General features: G+C 37.7%; 1 protein-coding gene across 10 annotated transcripts in view; it reads left to right on the top strand.

Moving 5' to 3' along the window:
• HEPACAM2 (HEPACAM family member 2) overlaps positions 1–13,845 on the top strand; it is a 54,004-nt gene that overhangs the window by 23,322 nt on the left and 16,837 nt on the right. For all 10 annotated transcript variants that reach the window (XM_007195763.2, XM_007195764.2, XM_007195762.2 and 7 more), the window contains 2 exons: positions 1,592–1,876; positions 12,208–12,504. In XM_007195763.2, the coding sequence (XP_007195825.1) occupies positions 1,592–1,876; positions 12,208–12,504 (582 nt within the window). The remainder of the gene's footprint in view (positions 1–1,591; positions 1,877–12,207; positions 12,505–13,845) is intronic.

Raw genomic sequence — 13,845 nt, 5'->3', positions numbered from 1 at the left:
ATATGCCCAGTAGTGGGATTGCTGGGTCGTATGGTAGTTCTATTTTTAGTTTTTTGAGGAACCTCCATACTATTCTCCATAGTGGCTGTATCAATTTACATTCCCACCAACAGTGCAAGAGGGTTCCCTTTTCTCCACACCCTCTCCAGCATTTATTGTTTCTAGATTTCTTGATGATGGCCATTCTGACCCGCGTGAGGTGATACCTCATTGTAGTTTTGATTTGCATTTCTCTAATGATTAGTGATGTTGAGCATCCTTTCATGTGTTTGTTGGCAATCTGTATATCTTCTTTGGAGAAATGTCTATTTAGGTGTTCTGCCCTTTTTTGGATTGGGTTGTTTGTTTTTTTGATATTGAGCTGCATGACCTGCTTGTATATTTTGGAGATTAATCCTTTGTCAGTTGCTTCGTTTGCAAATATTTTCTCCCATTCTGAGGGTTGTCTTTTTGTCTTGTTTATGGTTTCTTTTGCTATGCAAAAGCTTTGAAGTTTCATTAGGTCCCATTTGTTTATTTTTGTTTTTATTTCCCTTTCTCTAGGAAGTGGGTCAAAAAGGATCTTGCTGTGATTTATGTCATGGAGTGTTCTGCCTATGTTTTCCTCTAAGAGTTTTATAGTGTCTGGCCTTACATTTAGGTCTTTAATCCATTTTGAGTTTACTTTTGTGTATGGTGTTAGGGAGTGTTCTAATTTCATTCTTTTACATGTAGCTGTCCAGTTTTCCCAGCACCAATTATTGAAGAGGCTGTCTTTTCTCCATTGTATATTCTTACCTCCTTTATCAAAGATAAGGTGACCATATGTGCATGGGTTTATCTCAACCCCAATTAAAAGTTTGATAGGAAATTGAAAGCTAAACATTGGGGCCAATTGTCTGTTACTTATATATCATCTCCTTCTCTGTGTGTCCTGTAATCATGCATAGAAGGAGATTATTATAGGCTTTGGTTTGTTAAAGTGACTAACATGGTACAGTGACTAACATAATGCTGCAATATAAATGCACAATAATTAAAACATATAATTAGTTCACTTACATAGAAGGAAAAGTAAATGGTGCAAATGTGATTCTTTAAAACTTTCTCTCAATCCCCCCAAAGTGTAATGTATCTGAGCTTTGTATTTTGCAGATGGTGGATAGGAATTTGGGCTCACCACATGTATCCCAACCAGCTGCTCTTGGGATATTAGGACAAATCAAGAGAAGGGAATAACTACGTAAACTTTGCTTGTGAGAGTACACCCTTATGGTGTCGGGGGATAGCACAATGAACAGGAAATAAGGAAGCCGACATTCTCTACCACTAACTGCATTATCTATAAAGTAAAGGTTTCCATTAGAAAATCCTTGAAGAGTAACTTCTAGACTCAGTTATTTCTGCTATAAATGATATTTTTATATTTTATCATTTTGTGTTTGCCATGACTTTTTTATTTTCTTCTTTAATTACTTCCTGAACTGTCTACATTTATAAAGTGCAAAACGTTGGAATCATTTTCCTAGGATTTAATATTTGAAAGACCTCATAGACTTTTATTATAATTCTGTGGTGGCAAAAATCATTTCTGTCTGTTCTGATGTTGCAGATCCTGTCACGAAACCAGTGGTGCAGACTCAGCCTTCCTCTGGGGCTGTGGAGTATGTGGGGAACATGACCCTGACATGCCTCGTGGAAGGGGGCACCCGGCTGGTCTACCAGTGGCTAAAAAATGGGAGGCCTGTCCACACCAGCTCCACCAACTCCTTTTCTCTCCAAAACAACAGCCTTCATATTGTTCCAGTGACTAAAGAAGACATTGGGAATTACAGTTGCCTGGTGAAGAACCCTATCAGTGAGATGGAAAGTGACATCATTATGCCTACCATATATTGTAAGTTTTTAAAAATATATACATACACATGAGTTTTCTTCTGGGAGGTTTTCACGAGAGGAGTCACAGGGAACATCACCAGATGTTGACACCAGATGTCATTCGGTTTTCACCATGATTGTAATGTAGTACTAGGTGCAATTATACTTCCTAGGCACTGTCTTGTCATGAAATATAGTTACTTGCACAACCCTGTTTCTTGAAGATCAAGTTGAGATACTGGCCAGGGGCCTTCTAGGACACATTCTCTGACTCAGTGCATGTGTGACCTTAATTCTAGTGGAAAGTAGGAACCTCAGTTTCAAACCCAGAACCGTGCAGAAGGCACTGATTTATTCACCCCCGTGGAGGAAGAGCTGTTCATCATACAATGGGAGAGGGATGTGCTCTGGAGCTGACTGCAGGGAGAAAGAGTGCTCCCGGGTTATGCATGGGGAATGCAGCCCAAGGCGTGGCTCTTCTCTCTGCCCGTTTTCTCAGCTCCACTTTTACAGGCAGGGTGCAGAGAGGATCACAGAGAAAACATAATTATTCTGCAGTAAGCTATTCAGCTTCCCAGGGAATCCGTAATTATTTTGGATTTCAGTTCTCTCTGGTTCTCTTTTCTGTTGATGTAGTTGCTATCGTTATTTTTGTTTAATCTCATGTACAAGTTAAGTTCACCAAACTTCTCAGTTCATGTCATATTATCATCACCAACCCAAGCAAGATTTCTCTCTCTTGATTGTATTATTTTTCCCCATCCCCTCTGCTCCATAGCACCGCCTCCAATATGTTTAACATTGCATTCTAATTTCAGCTTCTCACAAGGTTTCTCAACCTCCACACTAATGACATTTCGGCTGGACAACTCTTTGTTGTGGGGAGTTGTCCTATGCATTATAGGATGTTTAATAGCATCCATGGCCCCTACCCACTACATACCAGTAGCACCCTCCCCTCAAGTTGTGACAACTAAAAATGTCTCTGGACGTTGCCATATGTCCCCTGAGTGTGGGGGAGAGGGACTGGTGTGTGCAAAATCTCCCCTAGTTGAACCAATGGCTTATCACATTGGGAAGTCATCTGATCAGTTACCATTATAGCTTAGTGCATGGCCACAACAGCAGTATAACAAAATAAATAAGGCATGGCAAAGGAAAACTTCTCACTCGGTGGCATGAGGGTGGAGGTTTCAGCTGGTTGAATCACAAGGGTAAAATTAAGCCTTGTAAATGTATCTACTCACTCATCAAATATATCTGCATAATGCTCAGAAAGGCCCTAAAGCCTAGTGTTTAGGTGCTTAGGAGGTAGACAGACCTAAGTGGGAAATGGGTTCTGTCACTACCTATGTGACTTTAAGAAATCCCTTGACCTTTCTGAGCCTCATCTGTAAAATGGAGATGCTTAAAACTACCTCACCACATTAAATGAAATCAATCCTCTCTGAAGAATAGCCAGTAGATGACACCAAGCAAGCATTCAGTAAATGGAAACTGTTTGTATTATTGATACATCTGTATTCTATTTTCTTCAATAGAAAATTGATAGTCTTCTTGAGGAAGTGTGTTATTAACTCTTTGGAAAAAAGCACCAGCATATGTAGGCTTTTTCAACTAGATAAAGCTTAACAATAAAACCAAGCCGCAGAAATGTGTCAAGAAAAGCAACTTCTGGGAAGTGGAGTACAGTGATGTGATAGAGTTGTACAATAATTGTTTAATTAAGCAAAATTAAGATAAAAATGGAACCATTGAATCTTAAAACTGGAAGCTATCCTATATTTTAGCAGAAGTGAGAAAATGTGACAATGAAATGTATGAGAATGTCTTAGATACTATAGGAATGTATACAAAGGAGTATAGTGGCTAGGCACAGAACTCTGGAGCCAGAAATTCTGCTTCTACTGCCTTACCTCTCTTGTGCCTCAGTTTCTTCAACCATGTAATGGTGATAATGATAGTACCTACTTCACAGAGTTATTGTTTGGATTAAATCTGTTACGATATGTAAATTGCTTAGAACAGTGATTGGCCCATAGTAAATACTATATAACTGTTGGCCATTATTATTACTATAATATTATGAGTCTATGGGAATTCAGAGACGAAAACATTACTTCTAGCTGGAGAGAAGGCTTATTATAGAAAGTAACATTTGAGATGGACCTTGAACAATGGGTATGAATGGGGCAAGGGGAAATGTCTGTAAAAAACATTTCAGGCAATAGGGACAGCAGACACAGACACTAAGCAGAGGTCAAAGTATTTGGCAAATGGTCCAGTTTGGCTAGAGTGTAGGATACAATGAGAAATAGATAGAGGTTCCCCACTCCCTTCCATCAGAAAGTAGAGCGTTCCTGTGAAACCTTGTGTAAACCGAAATGGTATAAAGTGAATAAGCAATTGCCTTACGACATGTCTTGCTAACGGATGCACAAAATAAAGCACAGGTGCTCACAGACGCAGTTCAAAGCTATGGAGCCTTCATGCGGAGATGCTGAGTGTAGTTCCCTGGGAAGGGGCTTGGTGGCGCCACTTTCGCTGCTGGGGTGCCCACTGCCTGTAAAACGGCTCCTGCAAAGCAAACACTGAACGCTACTTTTTGCTTTTCATCTTTTTTTATGAAAGCAAAAATCCTCTTCAGATTTCTTTCAGTCAGCTAAAACAGGTACTAATGTAGGTCTTTCATAAAAGCCAAGTGGCGTAAAGCAAAGTTTTGGAAAGCAGAGGATACCTGTATATTTGAGTCAGATTAGGGGGAGCTTTGAATGCCAGGCATTACTTGGTAAACAATGAGGAAAATTATTTTCAAAGCAAAGGTTCAAATTTTTAAAAAGACTACAGGGCTTCCCTGGTGGCGCAGTGGTTGAGAATCTGCCTGCCAGTGCAGGGGACACGGGTTCGAGCCCTGGTCTGGGAAGATCCCACATGCCACGGAGCAACTGGGCCCGTGAGCCACAATTACTGAGCCTGCGCGTCTGGAGCCTGTGCTCCGCAACAAGAGAGGCCGCGATGGTGAGAGGCCCGCGCACCGCGATGAAGAGTGGTCCCCACTTGCCGCAACTAGAGAAAGCCCTCGCACAGAAACGAAGACTCAACACAGTCATAAATAAATAAATAAAAGAACGTGAATTTCTAAAAAAAAGACTACAGAATGTTTTATAAATAAATGCACACATATTCTAGACTAAATCAAGAAATGTTTGTCAAGAGAGCACATTTTTCAAAATAGATCACAAATGTCATGCAATTATAGAAAGAGTGTTTATAGGAAAGGGAAAAAGGGAGGTAGGATATATTTTATTAACCTATAATATAGAGAAAAAAAAGTCACCAATTTTGAACTACGTACAGTGATTAAACATGTCTAAGAGCAATTTGAAAGCATTTTTTTCTGAAAAATATTGTTCACACAGAAACAGAAAAAACTTCCTACATTGATTGTGTAATTCACCTCTGGTGTAGGGGACTCAGGACTAACTGCTAGTCCAACCTAGTGCAGAGTTCAGTGTCTCAAAGATGAACAGAGAGACAGAAACAGAGGAAATTCTATTAAAGATTGCCAAAGAAGAAGGAAATGACAGTTCTTCACCAAAAAATACCAAAACACCACTCACTAGAAGCAAATTATATAAGGTTTATTACAATCATTAGTTATATTGTGAAAATATTCCGTCTGCCTTAAAGCACAAGGCGGAGAAATAGATTTACAGAGTATAAACTGTGACTCTCTGCACGACTAGCATTGAATTGGAGTGAAAAATTTAGATTTGGCACCATCTATTATACATGTAGTCATATTCTTGACTGAATAAGGTTATTCTGACATGAATTAAAACTTCCATTCAACTCCAGGTAGCACAGACCTAAGCATTCAAGGTACTTGAACACAGTGAAAGAAAATGTGAGCAGACAAATGGAATCAAGTCTAGGGCTATATAGACACATCCTTTCATTGTTCTTTATTATTTGGTCTAAATGGTTTACATTCACCTAGAAAACATAGAAAATGCAAAACAAGATATTAAACCAGCCAGATATCATCTACTGAATATTAATTTGGAGGAACCATCATTCAATGTGGTAAGAGCAGAAGTAAGATCGTGTTGGAGCATTCTTTGTCCACTGAAGAAAACCTGATTTTATTTTGTTTCAACCATGGACTCTAGTAAATATCATGTCCTTTGGAGAGTGTAGTGGATAGCACGGTGTTATGAGCCTAAGCTGTCCATTCAGACTGCCACTGTCAACCTGTGCGTCAGTTTCCTCATCTCCTTATCTACACTGTCTCAGTGTAAGGCTAATACCTATCTAGAGGAATGGGGAGGATTAAGTGAGATTTTATGTGTAAAGAAGGCAGCGAGTGGCACATAGGAAAAACTCAATAATGTTCACTCTTTTGCTTTTCCTCTTTTTTTGTCTTATTTTTTTTTCCCTTGGAGCCCAAACTATGCTGAAATAATTGGCAACATGACAGCAAGAATTTGTGGAAAGCCTGGGTAATTTAGAAGATACCTGCAAAGAGAAAACTGAAAGAATACTTTGAAAAGAACTTTCTTCCCCAGACGTTACCATTATTTAACACATTTTATTTTTCTACATGAAAATATTTTCTTTACATGAATTATTCTTATATCTATTTATCTCACCATCTATTTACCTATCTTTAAACTTTAGCCATAGATTTAAATGAAAAATTCCTGGGGGAAATTGCATAAGCAATTACAGGTACATGAAAGTATCATTTGCATCTTGAAATACACTTTTGCTTTGCTATATAGTTTAGTTTTATCTGGCAAAGTGGAAATAAGATCTTTCTTTCAACATGTGAAAGTTCATGCCCTAATCTTATAATTATCACAGAATATGGTGATACACAGTGTGTAAAGTATTAAAATGGGGGGAAAACCATAATCACACCTGTAAATGTTAAATATTATGCTTTAAATTCCTAAATCCTCTTTCCTTTCCTGTGTTATTTGGAAGAATTAGAATATCCCCATCTGAATCAGTTCAGATTTTACAGGACATATCTTCTATTTATAGACTGAATTTTCTTCTTTGCACTCTATTAGACATAGTCTATGGAAATCTCACAGAGAAACACCTGTCATGAGTAAGACTAATGACAGGTAGTAGAAAGAAGAACACTTAGAAAATTTTACAATGTGGGTTCCATTTCCACATTGTAAAGGTGAATTATCTAGATGATTTAAGATTTTTTACTCTTACTATGTGGTAATTGTGAATAGAGTGTTAATAATTTATTTTCTTGATTATTTTTGCATTCAAATGCAAGAACCTTCACTTGGTCAACATCTCATCTTATTGATCTTATTCACTAATTCATTCATTTATTCACTCATTCACTTATGGTTTGATTTGATTCAGAAATCAAACATCATGGTCTTGTTTGTGCTAAGCAGTTTTTACCTATCATGTAACATACAGAAACACAACTCAGATTCATTTTTTTTTTTTTTACTGTCACAGTTTTAGCCATTTTGTTGTTTGTTTTTGTTTTGTTTGGTTTTGGTTTTGGTTTGGGGTTACAAGAATTAAATAAAATATGTAATCTGAAGAACTGTCATTTACCCTGTTGATACGGCATCAGCATGCTTTCAATCTTTATTATCCCATGCAAACTGAGAATATGTGCCTTAGTTGATGTTGTTCCCACTTCTCTTTCTTCACCTGGTTATACCCTCCTCTTCCTTCACAATATCATCTTCTCCAGAAAGGCTCACCTGCCCCCGACCTGGTCTCACGTCTTCAGTGTCACTAAGAGGTTTGCTGTGCTCCTGCAGCACCCCATGCACGTCTCTCCCCTGGAACTCACTGCATTATGTTTCCTTGAGTCTTTTACACTCATAAGCACCTCAGGCCAAAATAGGAGCTCCGTGTTATTCATCTTTGTATCCCTAAGGCAATACTTGACACAGATTAAGAATTCAATAGCGGTTTCTTGAATTTGGCTAAAATGGACCATATTATCTTTCTTCATATCCCTTTCAGATTTCAGTGTTACTTGATGAAGCTGTAGGAAGGCTAAATTCCCATTATAACAGCTTCTTAGTTATAGTGCTCTGGCCCTTCATTGTTATGTTTTGCTTTGTTTTTGTTTTTTCTGACCTTTAGCAAAGTTCCTCAGTAATGTAAATGTTATATTCCAATATTCCCCCATAGAGGACCACATCATAATTTAGAATTTCAGCATGAATCACCTCTTCTATTTTCTTAAGGCGCTGTTTCTATGACAATTTCCTTCATGAAAGCAGGAATTATTTTTTATTTTGGCAGAAAATATATAACAAAATCAAGAGTGACCATATATTTATGAGGTTATTATGTCATAACCTGGTATTGGCCTTGGTGGAATACAATGTCAAGCCAGTAATTCAGGCTAGTAGCTACTTGCAGTTCATGAAATGTGTATGCCTTCCAGCTCTGTTGTAAATAATAACCCAGTAACTGATGCATTTTGTGTGCAACATATGGCACTGCTGCAGGGAAGTGCTCTAAGTGATAAAAATTAAAGAAAAAAGGTCATTCACAGTAAATACTTACCATCTGCTCCCAAGCAGGGTGGCAAGCAGCATCATGATGGAAATTTAGGTACTGTTCCTGCCCAGCCATAAATTGTTAAAGAGAACAGATGATATGTATTTTACAAGTCACTCAGTAAACAGCCATTCCTGAGGCAAAGGGTTCACTTCTATTGGGAGTTCTCTGCCAAGGGCAAGAAACTGAACCACAGTCAAAATAGAATTATCCTTCTGCTTTCATCTTCAATGTCAGAGGCCACACTGGTTGAATCACTCCAAACGTCTTCAATTGGATTGCTCATTCCCATGAATAATATACTAGGCTGCACTTCAAAGTAAAGGATGGTCAGCCTGACGTGCTAATGAGAAGGAAATAACATCATAGTATAGGAAGAAGAAAATAGATTGTAAGCTGTAGGTAAACTGTGATAGATAGATAGATAGATGATAGATAGATAGATGATAAATAGATGATAGATCAATCCGTGTGTGTGTGTGAGTGTGTGTGTGTATGTGTGTGTGTGTGTGTGAGAGAGAGAGAGAGAGGTAGAGAAAAAAGACTTAAAGATCATACACTGAAATATGGATATTTGTTCTCTGAGATGAAAACAAGTGAGTTTTCATCTTCATTCTTCTCTGGAATTTTAGGATTTTCTGCAGTGAACATGTATTTCTTATAAAATCAGATAAAATATGCTACATTTTAAGAAATCATATCAGAAGCACAGAACTTAAATTCTTCAAGGTGTTAGCTTCCAGGAACTGGAAGAGGTGCTTGTGTGGTGGTTGGGGGAGTTTGAGGTATTTGATGCTGACTCCGAAGAGCCACATATAGCATATAATTAAGCAGACAGAAGAGAAAATATTATGCCAATCATGAAACTCAATAAATGAGGAAGTAGCAAAATCAAAATAAACATGAGTATAGGAAAGAGGAACTAAGACAATCAGATTCCTTTCTTTAAAGACATGTTTTGTTTTAAACTAGAGTGATCATTAAATTAGATAATCAACCTTATTCACCAACCTTGGCTCTAAATTACTGTGGGCTTTCTCTGCAAATGGAATCCACTCTCCAAAATGGAAGAATTACTACTTTTGAGAATATTCCATTATGTTGCAAGGTCCTAAAGCAATTCCAAATGGGAAGTTCCCCAAAAAGTTTTTAGTAATGTCAGCACACTTTGAAAGCAGTATTTCTCATTTTTATGTGTGTTAAATTGTCAAACAATTTGTTTTTGTACTCACATTCTATAAACCCTGAAAACAAGTGGGAAGACAGAAAATACTGAATGACCACACTTCTCTTCCTTTTCAAGCCTGCCTCTCTGCTCTCAGACTTTAACCTTTGTGACGGACTAGGGGCTTTTGCTGCTCCAAACCTCTGTTGATTCCTCCCATTGGTTTCCTACTATGGGAACCATAGCCAGTGCCCACCAGTCGGTGGCCTTTGCTTCCCTAATGTTCTATCAATGCTGACAACTTGAGGGAACTCTGCTGCTGCACTGGGTCTGAGATAATAGCAACAGGAACCACCATGTATAAGATACCTCAGGTCTCCTCACAATGCCTAGAACAGTATCATGCGCACAGTAGCATCTCAATATTGATTTTGGTTGAGTGAGTGAAAACAACTTTTCATTCCCATTACACAATATTATTCAATGGAATTCAGAATAAGAGTGTTTTATTTTACAACACACAGTTCTAAAACAGAGGATTTCCCCTGAGACCGTATCACAGCCTGAAATGAGAAAACAGTACGACAGGGTTCTAGTTCAGTCACAGGAAAGGGGCATTCATTTCTCTTCACTTTAATGCTCCATCTCCAGTTCCTGATTACTTCGAATTTGAAGGTACTTCTATGTTTGCTTTCTGAAAGCAGGATCACCTCATGTATACGTATTAGTATAAATCTACAGGTTTCCTTCAGTTGCCTCTGTGTCTTTAGGAAGTAAATATGTGTAAAGTGTACGTCCTCTAGCTAAATATAATTTATTGTTTTGCACCTTCAGTTTCTGTTGTATCTTGGGAAATTTGTCTCCCCAATGGTAGATTGGTCAGAATATGCTGACATAATGGAGAACCATTCTGGGAATCTGCAAATTTGGGGTTGGCTTGCCAGTATCCAAAATAACTTTAGCATGGCATGAATCATGGTGTTTCAAATGTAGCACGATTGGCAACCAGTCATCTAATCAATCTTTTTATAGTAAAGGTGAGGAAAGTGAGACCCCCCCCCGAAGTCTAAATGACTTTTGAAGAACACTAATCATTGACAAAATCGGGATTTAACCTCGTTATCCTACTGTCTAATCACTACATTATATTATTCCACACAATGAGAGATGAACAGTCATTACTTTTTTTTAAATCAGCACCTTTGAGATTAGGTTATTTCTGAGCAATCCATCCATAGCCTTATCCAGTTTATAAATTCCTTGAGAGTAGGAACTGTGTCTTACACATTTTTTATCTCTCACATATTAAATATATTACGTAACACTTAGTATCTCTCAAACAAGTATTTTTTGATTGATTACTTGATTAACTGAGTACAGAATTAATATATAATTAGACAGTAATTTATTGTAGAACAAATAATACAGTTAGAAAACCAGAAACTATTTTGATATAAAAAGTTATACCACTCAACAGTTTTTTTGGAGAGGTAGTATGAATAATTAAATACATATATTTTATAGTCCCAGAGCTGCTATTTAACAGCTATGTGACCATGGGAAAATTAATTTTTTAAATATCTCTTCCTTCACGTTATAATGGGAATAGTAACATTTACCTTATGCGGTTGCTTTAAAGATTAAATGTGGTTGTCTGCATAAGTACTTAAAGTGTCTTCAGATGGTGACTATCCAACAAATATCGGTTATGGTCAGCTGAAAAATGAGCACAATAATGCCTAAACCTTAAAGTTTTTAGAATATAAGTCAGGATATATACTGAATGAGAAAAACCTATCTAGCTGGGGAATATTTTTTAAATCTCTCTTTTTATATGTTCTCTGAAGAAATCAGTGGGAAATGTGTCTGTATCTGCAGGCGATCTGGTGCCATAGAAATAGCAAGCTGCTACAGGAGTACTGCAGTGTAAGGAAAAATACCAGGGGATATCCATGATTAAGTAGTTTATTGATGATCAATGAATATTTGTTGATGATCATGAAGATGTATTTTTTCCAAATGGAATCTATGCTTAGCTTGTGGGAGGAATTTTTTTAATTCTTTAAACTCTTAAAGTGTCATGAAAATATAGACTACTCCTATATCTTTTTGCACAAATTTGTGTTCCATGTGAAACTGTGTAACATAAATATTTGCATGAACTGTCCCAGCACTTAGAAGCAAAGTAGATAATACTCAAAGAAAGGTTGTCGAAGAGAAAATAGTGGCCATAATCTATTTTTAAAATGCTTTTAAGTACAACTGCAGTTTCAGAAAGATGGAATTTGTCTAACAAGATTGCAGATTTATCTATACATGACTCAAAAGCTTAGCACCACAATCATGATAACAGTGTCTATAAAATTATATCCTAAGTTTTAGGGCTTACACTATTTCAGATAAGTTCAATCACATCTCAAATTATTTCCATTTCCATGGATACTAGAATAAAACACTTTTAGGTCCTTATCATTTACTGGGAGTCTAAATGAAGACCTATTTGCCCATGTTTAACATGAGGACTTTCATGGAAAATAAAATGCTGCTAAGCTCTCCCGAACTCAAAAACTGTGTTGTGATTATTTATGTCACCCCTTTATTTCTTTTTTCAATTAATGTAGATGGACCTTATGGACTTCAAGTTAATTCTGATAAAGGGCTAAAAGTAGGAGAAGTGTTCACTGTGGATATTGGAGAAGCCATCTTGTTTGATTGCTCTGCTGATTCTTACCCTCCCAACACCTACTCCTGGATCCGGAGGACAGACAATGTCACATATGTCATTAAGCACGGGCCTCGCTTGGAAGTTGCATCCGAGAAAATAGCCCAGAAGACAACTGACTATGTGTGCTGTGCTTACAACAATGTAACTGGAAGGCGAGATGAAACTCATTTCACCATCATCATCACTTCTGTAGGTGAGTGTGATGTAAAAGGCAGGGATCCCAATGAAACACAAATGCACGCTAGCCTTCCTCTACTCCTATTTTATACCTGTGTTTAAGAGAATATCATTGTGGGATTGTTCATATACTCTGAGAAACTCTTTCCTGAGTTAACTAAGCCATGGTTTCTAAGAGTCAAAGAAAGAAAACCCAAAGAATAATGGAGAGAGAATTCAATTGCTAGCTCTGAGGGGCTATAAAGAAAAAGGGAATTCAATAAATTACTTCTAAATGTATATTCTTGCTTTCCTGATTTTACAAACAGGAATATAAGAGAAGAGGTTATTCATTTAAAAGGTTTATATCTACTGTTGCATTAGGTCAGATGAATACATCTCCATGAAATCTGGTTTTCCTATCTGGCTCCCTTCTCACTGTCCTTCACAGGCTTCCCTTCTTCTTTCACCATTTAAAACCTGAAATCTGAAATCTGTGGGAGTTCACAATAGGGGTCTCAACACCTTGGAAACTACAAAATTTTGTAAGTCTGTGAAATTTGGCATTTTCTAGAAGTCATCTGATTTTCAGAAAGGTCATCAATCCAAATAGTTAAGAATCACTGCCTAAAATATTTATGTCCACCAAAGTCCCAACTTTCTGAGCCTTCTCTTTTCTCTCTACAGTATGATTTCATTCTCCTGTATGATTTCATTCACTCCCGTGGTTTCATGTGACACTGGTACATCCCAAATCTTTATCTTTAAAGATCTAAAACTGTATTCCCAGTTACCTTCTAAATGTCTCTACTTTCAAGTGCCAGAGGCAGCATACTGGTTCAATATATCAAAAATGAAACATCTTCTTTTCCCCCAAATTACCATTCTTTCTGTATTCCCTGTTTAAAGGAATGGTCCTAGTATCTACCAACCTTAGCCAGAAAACTAAACGCCATCCCAGACTCTTTTCTCTTGCTTATTGCCCTGCCTAACATCCAGTCATCAAGTTTCCTTTCTATCTCTCAAGCCCATTCTCTTCTCTCCTTCTTCCTTCTTCTCCCTTTTTCTCCTCTCCTCCTCCTCTTCCTCCTCCCCTTCTGCTTTCTCCTCTGCTTCCACCTTCTTCTTCTTTTGCTCTGTCCTCTACTGCTACTACTTCTACTGCTACTGTCAAGTCCTTCTTAGACTCTTCTTTGCATACAGATGAAGACAAGCCAGATTCCACCTGGGGACAACCTGGGGACAGGCTTGGACAGGAAGTGGTGGTCAGGGTTCCTATGATTGGTAGAGGAACAAGTTTGCAAAAGGCGCCACTCATTAATACCTTCTGCATTGGTGTCTTCTCTTTCTCTGTCTTTACAGCCCTGCTGCCTAGAAT

The sequence above is a fragment of the Balaenoptera acutorostrata genome, chromosome 7 (assembly GCF_949987535.1).
Source record: "Balaenoptera acutorostrata chromosome 7, mBalAcu1.1, whole genome shotgun sequence".
Lineage (NCBI taxonomy): Eukaryota > Metazoa > Chordata > Mammalia > Artiodactyla > Balaenopteridae > Balaenoptera > Balaenoptera acutorostrata.
The sequence above is the reverse complement of the archived record's forward strand: the minus strand, read 5'-3'. Positions and strand labels throughout refer to the sequence as shown.